At 37.8% G+C, this 13,227-nt stretch overlaps 1 protein-coding gene across 2 annotated transcripts in view; it reads left to right on the top strand.

Annotated features, from left to right (window-relative positions):
- itm2ba (integral membrane protein 2Ba) overlaps window positions 1-12,892 on the top strand; it is a 24,323-nt gene extending 11,431 nt beyond the window's left edge. Inside the window, exons 2-7 of one of the 2 annotated variants that reach the window (XM_014022744.1) lie at window positions 8,505-8,636; window positions 9,174-9,245; window positions 9,515-9,664; window positions 10,340-10,450; window positions 10,899-11,049; window positions 12,181-12,892. In XM_014022744.1, coding sequence (XP_013878198.1) covers window positions 8,505-8,636; window positions 9,174-9,245; window positions 9,515-9,664; window positions 10,340-10,450; window positions 10,899-11,049; window positions 12,181-12,269 — 705 coding nt within the window. In that variant the 3' untranslated portion in view covers window positions 12,270-12,892. The remainder of the gene's footprint in view (window positions 1-8,504; window positions 8,637-9,173; window positions 9,246-9,514; window positions 9,665-10,339; window positions 10,451-10,898; window positions 11,050-12,180) is intronic. The other variant, XM_014022745.1, reaches the window with a different exon arrangement.
- Window positions 12,893-13,227: the final 335 nt, after the last annotated feature.

Raw genomic sequence — 13,227 nt, 5'->3', positions numbered from 1 at the left:
CCTCTCATCAGGCCTGTCTGAGGCCTGCTTCGAGGCAGTAAATCTTGTTTCTTCACTCGAGGTGACCCCTATAGATGTGTAAATGTTTCTGTAGCTTGATAAGACAATTATCCCTTACATACTGWATATCCAAGTATTCCTAAGTTTTCAAGTAAAATGGACAAAATGTTAGATTTTTACTATCTCTATATTCAACAATGAGTTTTGGCAAAAAAAAGAGTTTTGGAAAAACTGAAAATTTTAATAATTTTTAAGCTTACATGARTAAAACATTGAAATAAACTTTGCTGTACATTTTTATTTTCTTAACTGTGACACATGGAGCAGCCTCAAGGCACAAACATAAAGATTGATCACAGTAGTTCACCAATCAATAATCTAATTTAAAGTTATTTATTTGACCACAATGACATTTCAGAAGAGCTTAATCATCCCAACAGTCGTGTGTRAGTTCAAATATTTAGTAAACTGGAAATGTTTACAGCCACAGATTAATGTGGGCCGTCTGGTTGAATAATGGACCTACAGGAAAACCATCTATTGATCTTTGCTGAAGCAGGACTTTGTTATGAGAGCAGAGTCTGAATGAACCTCCAGCAGGGCTTAATCCAACCTCCACTGCCCCATCTACCCTCCATCCAGCAGACCAATTCCAACATAGACTCTCTGTGACCTCCAGCCTCAAGATGACTTTTAAAACACTGCATTTCACACCGAAGACAGACAAAAGTGTCCTGAGAACAACAGACCAAGCTAACTGAAGCAGACTGGTTCTTTTTTAGACGTAAAGACAGACAGAAAGGAGAATTTGTCCTGATTAATAAAATATTGACGGGACTGATGAGTCTCAAGTTACAGATCAGATGTCTTCAGTCGAGCTGAAATACATTTTAGATAAATTAAATGAGGTGTGATTTGTACCAGGAACTTGAATTATATTTTTAAACCAGTCAACCATTTCMCCATTTTTTCTTCATTCAACTTCATTTTCAGTTGTCTTCTGTTGGGGCAGCAGCATCAGAGCAAGGGAACTTAAAAAGGGTAAAGAACCTGATAAATAAGGCTGGTTCTTTTCTGGGGAAGACTGTAGAACCTCTGAAGGTGATGCAAAAAAGGATTTTACATCAAATCAAGAACATTGTGGACAACCCTGACCATCCTCTTTATCAGACCGTCATAGTGTCTTCAGTCAGAGGCTTTTTCAGTTTCATTGCAATACAGACCGCTACAGATGATCTTTGCTGCCCACAGCCATCAGCATCTAAAATAACTCTTTAGTTAAATGACTTGCATCTAATTTCGCTTTTGGATCAATAAAGTATTTTTGAATTCAATAGAATTTAATTTTTCTTTCATACTGAGTGAAACATAAAACCAAATGAAAAGAACTTTTACTTTTTGTAATTATGCAATAATAGCTATTGCAACAAACAGCTGCAGTTATCCTAGCATCATGTTGCAGCTTGAAAAAGTAAATAAGAAATGTTTTATGACATATTTCTGTTTAACATCTTTATCTGCTTCGAGGTGGATGAAGGTTAGTTTCTGTTGACTATTTAATGTATGTTTAGTTTCTCATAAATATCTTAATGTGTGTGATCTGCAGCGGTTTGTGACTGTACATAGCGTTCCTTGGATGTGAGGTGTCAGGCGTTACYTCTGCAGTGTGAGCAGAGTGATAGTCAGGGTGTGTGTGTTTCAAGTTGTGAAATGTTTGTCTTCAGGCCTGTTGGCTCTTGTTTCGGGAGCTTTATGAAGTGGTTATGAAACAGAAAAACTTCAAGAAATCTTAAGTGAAATTTTGTTTTGTAAAAGTCAAAGATGAAAAATAGGAATGTAACGATTCACTCAAGCCTCTGTTCGATTCARTTATCAATTTTAAGCTCACGATTATGATTTTGTTTTGCCATTTTATAACCAAGTAYGTTTCTTTTATTTTAACATCAACATTTTGTCATTGTATCAAACAGTAATTGTCTGTTGTCTTAATATCAAAATATAATTTCATAACAAAAAAAATGTCATCACAAATCCTTTTTGTGTGTTCAAGAGTTGTCAAGAATCAAACTGAATTTGTCTTGACCCTTTAGCTGAAAATTTAAATTGTTACAATTTATTTTGGGGCAACAATATTTAYTCACAGGACAATTAATGGCCTTTTCACAGATAAAATAAGCAAAAGGAGCAATAGGTGTATACTGCAGTTATTTATTATTTATTGTCTATTGAAAGGATGTATAATTAGTTTCAAATAATTAAAATCAAAGAACAAAATTTGATTTTGGAAAATTATTGAGCAACAAAAACAACCGATGAACACAGCAAAAATATTTGACATAAAAAATGTGAACTTTAGACAGTATAAAAATATTTACAGTAAAATTTTAGAATTTTTTCTTGTAAAAAGTTCTAATAGTCCTCCGCAAACTCTCAGTTCTTGTGGTACAGCCAGAACCGGTTTCTTTCAAGCTGCAGACAGTCTCACATCAATTTCTCTCTGCTCCCACATTAGAGGATTGCTGCTCTTCACTACAAGACAAAAAGAAAGTAGCAGAGAAAWTGTTCAGCTGGTCACACAATATATAGTAAAAACAACTTTGCAAACCTATTTTGTATGATGATTTAAAATAAAAAGTTAACTAAAACTGCCATAATATGTAGTGCAAAATGCACAAAGGATTTGGCCTTACAAATTCCAAATACGTTTAAATTGTACAAACTTACTGACTTTTTATTCTGTTCTAAAGGTCACTGTACTAAATATTTAACCAGTTTCACATAAAATATAAAAAGTAAAAACTTGCTGCATTTTAATGAACGAATTGCTCATTTCATTACAAATTCAACTCGGAAATTCCATCAAACTCATGTTACCTTTCTTCACGAGAAGCTGGTTCTTCGATGTCTCCTTGTCTCAAAATCATCCGTGGTGGTTTTATCACTCTTGCACATTATTCTTGATATTTTTTACTCCCCATTTCAAATCAAAAAACTGTCACTGGTAACTTTCTACTATTCTGCACAGAGCGCCTGTGAGGAGGATGATGACAAAGATCATTTTGCGAGCTTTCTGCGACTGCGCCTGTGACATTACCGCAATACCCATATTTCAACTGAAAGCGCAGAAATTGTTGGAATTTTTCAGATTGCACAAGCTTTTGAAGTTATGTTACTTTAAAGTTGGCTTGTAAAAATGTTTCTGCKCCAAACATTTGCGACTGTTCCACAACAATGAATTTGATTCATCCGTTATTATGAATCRATWCACATTTTAAGCAGTTCTAATAAATTATGAATCGATTTTAAATTAATTGTTACATCCCTAATGAAAAGTAGATTTTTTTTAAATCTGAGACACTGCGTTACATAACTAATGGGAGTTTCCAACTTTCTGCATTAAACTGGAAAAGAGAAGAAAAACAAAGTCTGTTTCATGAACACAAACTCATTTTTTTAAAGGTCACTAAATGAGCATTATTATTATCATTTATTTTATTAATTATAGCCAGATCTCTCTGAGAATAAATACAGTACCGTGTTTTTTTCCTTTTTTTGCTGTGTTCACACCTGAACCATCAGATTGTAATTGGATAGAGTTAGAGATGTGAACAAGTCTCAGTGTGCATTAAATGTTTCAGTCAGACCACCTTCAGCTGATTAAAATTAGACCGCCAGCAAACTGTTTATCTCTACTCTGTCCACCGGGGATGTGGGGCCTTAACTTCTGAGTTTTCCCCTGCCAGGTATGACAAGGGCCTTAATGGCTTATTGCAGTAAAAGAGAACAAAAACAGTTTTGAGGCAGAACCTCAAAATAAACTGTTTTAAAAATCTAATTTGTTGGCAAAGACACATCTGCTTGTTCCTTTTTTGGAAGTTTAAATACTTGTTGATGTGAACAAACCTGTCAGCAGAGGTGACCCAGGCTGTGCAGCTGATGAAGAGCCTGGGGAAATTTCCCCTCTTAGTGTTTTCATCCATTAAACCAGTCAAAGTGTCCACCTCTAACCTAGATTCTGCTCCGTCTCATGCTCTCTTTTTTTAATGAATCATGTTTAACTTCCTCATGTGTGAGTTTAATGTCATTTTGACCAGTTTCTGTTTTTTTAAATTATTTGATTCCTCTTTTCTCAACGTTCAGCCTCACGCATGGGCTTCCCGGAAGCTTCTTGTGGTGAGTTCTTTGTTTTTTGTATGATGAGTTGAAGTTGTGAAAGAGATGTCTGTTTTTGTAGCTGCCTGCCCAGCTGCAGTTTCTTCCCATATCTAAGGAGTTGTGTTTTTATGTCAGAAAAGGCTGCTTTTGCATTTGTCAACGTCTCAAGCTGCAGGCATGGTGAAACATGCTGTGTTGGTTGGTTCAACTCTACTGACCAAACAGGAAAGTGAAGGAATTTAAAACTGCTCTCAGAAGGAATAATTCCAGGATGTTTCTTGCCAAGTGTTTGTTAGGTGACATGTCGATAGAACAGCAGACTGAGGTCACAGCAGAGATGGGCTGTAGCTTGTTCTAAAATTTATTAACCAGCAGCTGAAGAAAAGAGAGCTCCTCCTTTTTAAAACAGCACACCATAAACAAGCTTTTCTTAAAGCTGCAGAGGAGTAAGTGAGGCTTAACAACAGTTCTACAGCAGGACGTGTGGTTGTTYCTGTTTTTTGCTGCCAGTTTGAGCCCACAGGAACAACAGCAGGAAGTGTTTGTGTCCCAGTCTTTTCATATAAACTCTGAAACAATAACYAACACTGCCACGTTCACTCAGAGAAGCACTGCTGTTAAAACATACAGGAAGTGTTTGTTTCCCTCATATGTTAACTCGTGCTTATAAAATATGCTTTTTTGATAGCCATTATTTAGTTGTATTGAAATGAGCAGTTGATTTGTTAGTGATTAGTATTAATAAGTTAATAACTTTAAAGGCCATCTGGCTGAATGCCTCTGTCTTCTTCCACCCTCTAAAATAAAAGTCCTAATAAAACAGAATTCCAGTCGGTTAATTTTAGAAAACAGGTCTGAGAGTGACTGTAAAACCATCTGGTGTTTCTAGGACCCATCAAAACTTTGTGCTGAAAAAGAAAAGCTACAGTAATCTACTTCAGATACTCATCAATTTATAAATGTCTAAGAGCTGTGAACTATGAGTGATAATGTGATGATGCACGTTAACTCTTAAGAAACTTTTTCTTTTTTTTGTTTAAGAATCTCGTACACAGAAAGTTTCTTTAAAGAGTGTTTTATTGAATTTATTTTACAGCCAATGAACTAAAAACAAACAATAAAACCTGGATGAAAACCTAGAAGTGTAAATATGTATGTGAGTAAAGTCATTTACAAAACATGTAACTCAGGATATTTTCTCACTGAGAAAGCTCCACAAGTTTTTGTAAACAAAACAAAAAAAAGGCACTTGAAATATTTTATAATTCACTGAAAAACTAACACCTGACACATTTGGTCCACTTTAAACAAACCAGAGTTCGTTTCCCCCATTGGTCCGGACCTTTTTCTGCAGGTGTAAATACATTCATGTGAACCCTGATGCTGACAAATCAACTGGATCGAGACTCACTTATGAGGTGGTCTCAGTTTGCTTCTAAATGAACTCTGGTGCAGTTTGCTTCTGGTGTGAATACAGACCGGCCTCRACCCAAACCAACTGCAGGAAAATGCTCCTTTTTGGACTTGAGGAGCCACTGTTGCTAATCAGCATAGTGAAAATGAGCCCTTCAGTGTTGCTAATGTTACCACTACATGAACACTACAAACAATGAGCTGTGGGCAGACCTGGAGCAACGAGGAGACACTGTGCCTCCTCCATGTTTGGAYAGATACATACACATAACTCATCTGCTAGAGAAGACACACAAGAATGCGGCCGTGTTCTTTATGTTTAGCAAGACTTCCATCTTTCTTTCCTGGTCTGTGCTCTGTCCCGCCCCCGTCATTTCTGTCCAATGGGACCAATGAGGGTCACCTGCCTGGCTTTCTTTACAAATTATAGTCTGCTCGCAAAAAAGCATAATATGAATGCAAACCACACCAGTTGAAAAAATAGTCCGCCTTTGGTGTGGACCAAACAAGTGGACCAAAGTACTCTCCTGGTGTGAATACACCGTAATGTTTGATGTTAAATCAAACTGACCACCAGTGATCCCAAAGTACTCAGATGTGTAAAATAAAGCTGAACTCGAATGAATTAGAGGCAGGCAGCTAAAGAAAAGCTGTTCAAACTTATACTCAGTATTTGTGAAAGTTATTAAGTTTGCTCCATTTATCACTCAGCCCTGATGTCTTGTAAACTTTTTAAAATTCACTGTTTTGATTAAAAAAACTAATTTGTGTACATAACACCACACATTTCTGTTTTCAGACATGATTTTTGTGAAACATGAAGTGACTAATTAAAGTAAAAGTTGGTTCAGAGATGTTCTCTTTAAAGGTTTCAGTCTGAGGCCCGTTTTCACAGAGCTGGTTTTCCGTGAAATTGTAACATTTTTATTGCGACCCATCTACTCGTTATACATCACTGGTGATCGGAGTCTACACTGGCACTTTTTAAGACCAGGTCTCAGTGTGTAACTTTTCGGTAACACCCGCCAAGTACCTTGCAGGTGTGAAAGCGCAATAAATTAATTACAAACAGCAGACATCCTTTGCATCATCAAAATAGTAGCCTGGTAAAAACCACCCCCTTGTTCTTCCCTTTGCTTCGTACGTCTGGACTCAGCTATTGAGAAACAATTGCTTGCTGGAGGCGTGTATTGGGATCTGATTTTACCCAATCGCTAACCCTTGGCTGTGATGAGTGTAATGCGCCAGCTAGATCGTGAAGGAAGCTAAGCTAAGAAGCTAACCTGAAATTGCGTGCACTATAAACAATCATCCCTGCTGTGCATGCCAAGCTGCCCAGCACTTACTATTAATTTTTCATTTTATGATACTTCATTAAGGCCAAAAGAAGGGACATGACCATAATGATGGGGTTTGCTTCTGTAGCATTCAGCCTAGCCACCTCCTTTGCTGTTAAYGGAGCCAACTTCAAAATTAGATTTTTGCCAAACCTCGTGATGAGTAGTGCCACAACATATTTACCAGCATTAAACATTCCTCTTGTTTCGACTTTAATTGCTCAATATTTGGAAGTCTTGTCAACACAGACTGAATGGCTGCATTCAGTTCCTCCACTGCCATTGCTAAACTACAGGCAGACTACAATTCTAAAACGGCGCAGAAAAAAGACCTCAACATTCACAACTCTTTCTGTCCGCTGATTGGCCTGATTGAAATTGTACCGGAGAAATTTATGTCAGTGGGAGAAAGCCCAGATGGAGCAGTGAGGGGAGATTAGAATTGAGTGGAATTGTGTAGGAAGGGAAGGCAATGGTCAGGCTAACAAAAGACCAAAAACCATCCTAGAGCTGAAGAAATGGTTTATTCACTAGGTTCAGCCATAACTGAACTGTGATCATGCAGCCACTGCACGACCAGCATTAGGGTTGCCAGATAAAAACAAAAAGGGGATTTTTGCCTCTCCTTTTCTGGACACATTTTCATCAAATACAACATACACTTTATCTTACAACACTCTCACTCAGCATTTATGACCGTTTGGGCCAAAATACAATTATAATTTACCATGTCCCATCTGGCAACCCTGCCTGGCACATCACTGCAGCAGTCTCATGTAAACAGGGATTTTCCTTTGTGTATTTGCCCAAAAAACATTGAAAAAAATACGAGCATTGCCAGAGACAGGTTTCATGTAAACAGGACCTGAGGAGGTTTTTGGTTTTAGCAGCAGATTAAAGCAGGAGATGTGTCTAAGCTTGTTCTGAAAGCTGCTGGCACTTTAACAGCAGCAGCTTCCTGTCTGCTGATAAGACATGTTCAATTACCCATAAACCTCAGCTCTTAATCTGAAGTTTCTCAAAGAGTTTTATAATGTCTTTCTGTACATGAACAGTACAGCAGCAGTGTTTTAGTCTTTACTGTTGCAGATGTTCTCTGTCCAGCATCAATGTCCATTTTATTTTCCTTCTTGGTTTGTGCCTGTTTCCGTTTGTGATGTGCATCGCAATGAGTCACCCTCGTGTCTCTGTGGGTCTGAAAAGAACACACACACGCACGCACACACACGCACACACACACACACACACGTGCACACAGACAGATCTGCTGTGTCCTCTCGTCACACCCTGTCCTCTGGCTGGCAGACTCTGGACAGGTTCCAGACTCCTGGCAGGTCTGATCTGACTCTGAATGCTCGTTCTCAGGTCTCAGATCGAGTTAATACTCGGGATGGGTTTTAATTAACTTTTCAATCAATTCAACAGTTAGCACTCTTATTGGGTACATTTTATTTATTGTACTGTACATTTTCCTCCCTCATTATTCAGCCTGAACCAGTGGTTCCACTGAAAACCATCAAAGCTTTAAGAAGAACCAGGTCTTAAAGTGAAGCTGAAGGTTTGTCTGWTCATGCTGACGTTGTCTCCTCCCTCCTGCAGGATACAGAGGCTGCTCTGCTGGTGCGGCGCCGGTCTCGGACCTGGTGCTGGTGCATGTGCCTGGGTCTGGCCCTCATGCTGTCTGGAGTGGTGGTTGCAGGAGCCTATCTGTACCGCTACTACATCCTGGAGGTAAGCAGAGGTCCAGTCAGCTCAGAAGTGGTACCTTTTTGTACAAAACAAATTGTCATTCAGCAAATGAAGCAGCTTCTGTTATGAAGTTTGACAGAAATGGTTCAGGTGGATTTGTTCAGACCTGATGAACTCCTGTGGTGACACCTGACGGAAGACATAACTACAGAAAGAAACAGACATTTATAAATCATTACTGTTTTTTTATTTATATGTTTAAATAAAATAAACTCCAGTAATTCACAGTGCAATCTGATTTACTCACAGATGTTCAGAGCTGAAAAWTTTCATGGGTTTGATCACTTCCTGTTGGTGGTTTTCAGGAGATTGTTCCGGTGAACTGAGCTATATGTGTTGTGAAACAGCCACAGAATTCGGAGTAAAGGAGGATTTGATATGTTAAAGATCAGCAAATATTTTGTAACCGCTGCTCATTTCATGAAGGAGATTTGGCTGAAAGAGAAATAAATACAGAAACTTTCAGATCAGTGTGGATTTTCAGTAATCTTTCTCTTTCTGTCTTTTCTGTCTTTAAAGCAGGATGATCAGGTGTTCTTCTGTGGGGTGGATTATAGAGAGGAAGACTTTATGGTCCACGAGGAAGAGGAGGTTTGTTTAGTCTTTTCTATTAGCTTTTCTAATTAGCTCACTGTTGTTCAGAATAAATACTTCAATATAATTATACAAATACATTTTCTCATTGAAATCACATTTATACACGTACTTGTTTTTTTTATTAAAGTGTGTATGTAGCTTATAACAGAGGTTTAGTTTTTGTTTAAATATTTATTGCTTTAAGAACTTTTAGGAGCTAACTCTATAAAAAGTCTTATTTTAAATAAACCACAGGTTCATCTCTTGTCCTGACTGGTCCACAGGTGGAGCTGGAGCTGCCCAACAATTTCCGTCTGCGACATCTGCAGGAGAATGTCCGAGTTCTGTTGCCGGATCAGGTAGAGCTCATCAACGTGCCCGTGCCTGAATTTGAGGATGGAGATCCAGCAGACATCGTGCATGACTTCCAGCGGGTGAGACAGCTTGTGTTCAAACTGCAGCATTGTGTTAAAACTGGAGGTCACCCCATCATTAATGTCTGCTGTTTGACAGCTGTTTAGTTTCTTCTTCAGTGATGATGGATGGAATAAAACCTTTATCTTGACATTATTTACCAGCAGCAGGGTTCAGAGCTGGCTCCACTTTAAACRTACTCAACTTATAACATTTCCTGAATGTCGCCCTAATCACAGTAAAGTGTATCCTGACCTGGCTGTAGTATTTAAACAGCCCCATTTTAATAATTCAGACTGAACTCCAGGACTGTTTTTACAGCAAATATGAGACCAGACTTTATTTTCAAAGACATARTGAGAGTAATGATCCAGCATTGATGTTCACAGACTGCAGTTTTAAAGCTTCAGCCTGCTAAACCCAATGTTTGATTTTGATTTATTTCCAAGAACCGCATATATGTTTATTTCCTGATTGACCAGAGGATGGATGGCAGGTTAAATAGATCTTTTTTTTTCTAGATAAATGAAGTGTTTTATGTTGCTGGACAGAAGTACAACTTAAACATTTACAACTCAAGTAGCTGAGACATTTTTATGGTGGTTCTGGTTCAGCTCAAAATTTTATCTGATTTTTTTGTTGTTTGCTCAATATTTCTTGCTGCTTCAATGTTTTGTTTTTTTTTTCATTTTCAGAGGCTGACCGCTTACCTAGACCTGAGTCTGAACAAATGCTACGTCATCCCACTCAACACYTCTGTCGTCATGCCTCCCAAAGACTTCCTGGATTTGCTGATCAACGTTAAGGTAGCAGATGAATTCTGAATTATTTCACTGTTAATAAAAACTGACTGCGCTTGTTGTCATTGGAGCATGAAAGGACAGGGTTTTACTATGCTGGTGTAGCGGCTGGTGACTCAGGTGAACCAACATGTTTAAACTTGTGAGCATTTGATCAAAGCCTGGCTTCTCTTGTGTGAGTTTGCTTTTCCAGCTAAACCAGTAGTTAACAGTATATTTGCAAGCAAAATTCTGTGAGATGTTTTTTTTTAGAATCTGCAGAAACAGCTTTTCCGGAACTCTTAGTGTGATTTGAGTTAAAAGCACAGGTGCTCAGGTCCCAAGCGTGACATTTATCTCTGTGTCTCTGCTCAGTGAAAGAAAGTAAAACCAAGACGAGTCAAAACAAAACAAAAACTTTGTTTAAAACAATAAATGACATTCTCTAAGATATTTGTTTTGTTTTGTCCTTTAGGCTGGCACCTACATGCCTCAGTCGTACCTGATMCATGAGGAGATGGTGGTGACCGAGCGCCTGGAGCACGTGGATCAGCTCGGCTACTTCATCTACAACCTGTGCCGCGGCAAAGACACCTACAAGCTGCAGCGCAGAGACCGRATCCTGGGTATGAACACACAATCAGAGCTTCACATCCTGAACTACTGAACAGAAAATACAAAGATAACTGAAGAATTAGCGTCTTCTGTGAAAAGTATCAACGCGTATTGCTAAGATTTTTGCTGAAAACTGCTGAAGTAGCTGAAAATGTTTAATAGCAAAACTGTTAATGTGAGTTAAGTTTGACGAGCTGCAGCTGCCATTTGCTGAAAGTAAGGAAAAAAGAAAAGTGAAAAATCAGTAGAAAAAAATGTCAAACATGTTAAATGCTGAACAGAGTAACAATGTAGTCAAAAACTGCTGAAAAAAAGTTGGATTTATCAAACAGATGGTAAAAAGACAGTWATAAAGCTCACATTAACAGAAAAACAAGAAAAATAATTACAAAAAAAGAAGTAATTTGTAAAAAAATAGCTAAAAAGTAACTGAAAAACTGAAAATATCAGAGAGCATATTTGCTGAATTAAGCGCGAAGCTCAAATTATCGCAAAAAGGTTAGAAATTAGCTAAAAGCTGAAATCAGCTAAAAGTAGATTAAAAGGCAGAAAACAGCTTAAATTAGCAGAAAAAGAAGAAAGAAGCACAAAAAATATTGAAATCAGCAGAGTAATAGCAGAAAGGAGCTGAACGAGAGCTGAAATAGCTGAAAAAAGCGAAAAATAGCAACAATAAAAAGAAGCCGAACAAGGCTGAGATTAGCACAAATWAGCAGAAGCTGTATGTAGTAAAACCTAAAGTGCAGTAAAAATTTTAAAACATTTTTAAGAGTTTTATGGATGTTGAAGACAGGAATTCATTTTTAATGAAAAAAAAAACATTGACCAGAAAAGCTGAATAGCTGAAAAAGAATAAGTAACTGAAATACCAAAGGTCATAGACCTGAAGGAGCTGAACGTTTTGTTAAATGAAATGTTAAAATAGGACAAAAAATTGTGGAACGAGTTACGTTCCAAAAAATGTACAGAAGGAAAAGAATATTACATTTCCTGAARGAAGGCAGATCACCCACTGCCTCTCCTGCCTGAGGTTAAAGCTGTTGTATCTTTTTAGTCAAACRTTGTCTCCTGTCTTTCTGCAGCATGTGTTCTGTTGCTCAGAGGTCTCAGACTTATTCCACACGGTTTCTGTCWTCTCACAGGTATGCAGAAGCGCGAAGCTCTGAACTGCCACAAGATCCGTCACTTCGAGAGCACGTTCGTGGTGGAGACTCTGATCTGCGACCCTTAAAGCAGCCGCGCCGCCTCACCACAGATGGTGTGAGATTGTGTTCTTGATTTCCGCCTGTCTTTTGTTCTTTRTTTGAGGTAGATGGAGGGAGGGAGTGAGGGGCGTGCAATGTGAATCTGTCTGGTAAATACTATATTTTTACACTTTCTGCACGGGATCACCTGGGAACCTTTTTACAGAAAATAACAAGCTTAAAATCTGCTGAGTATTTGTTTATAAATAATTTTAATCAAAACAACAAACATATATCATCATAAACACAAGTTAAATACTGTTTTCCTTGTTCACATATAAAAAAATAAGGAAGAACTTTTGTTCTGCTGATTCAGTTTGTCACCAAATAATAAGACTTAGTTGTTTTTCTGTATGTTGTCTGCTGTAGCTAATAAAACACTGCACCAGTTTGTCTCTGAACTGGAAAAGGATTTGATAGAAAGAKTGAGGAGGTGGGCTTCTTTAGTTAACATCACAACCGAGTTCCATGAAAGCTATTTTGAAATTCTTTTCCACAGGTTTGTTTCTAAATGTTAGATTTTTTTTATATCTCTTTATGAGCTAATTTGTGTACATATAATCCCTTTAAAGAATCGACCAAAACCTTAAATAAAACTGATAAAAACAGATTACTGGTGTCTGCTATGTTATTTTGTTCCTGACAATTAGACAAATATATATTTACTTTTATTACCAGTAGTACTTCATGTAGTTTTTCTGAGTGATCACATTACTACTGTTGGATTGTAAATGTACTCTGTCTGTATGAGACTCCTCAGCTCTGATCCAGGACCTGTTCTGTCAGCAGCTTCGTGTCATTTGATCTCAGCTCTGATCACAGCAGGTGTTGAACGTCAGACGTGGACGAGTCACCTTGAATGTGTGGACGTTAAAAGAAGCCTGATAATCTCATAGTTTTACAGAGCTGGTTCTGTCACACCTGTCACACTCATGCTAATACATT

Source organism: Austrofundulus limnaeus, unplaced genomic scaffold (assembly GCF_001266775.1).
Source record: "Austrofundulus limnaeus strain Quisiro unplaced genomic scaffold, Austrofundulus_limnaeus-1.0 Scaffold341, whole genome shotgun sequence".
NCBI lineage: Eukaryota > Metazoa > Chordata > Actinopteri > Cyprinodontiformes > Rivulidae > Austrofundulus > Austrofundulus limnaeus.
Note: the sequence above shows the minus strand (reverse complement) of the source record. Positions and strands in the feature narration are given on the sequence as shown.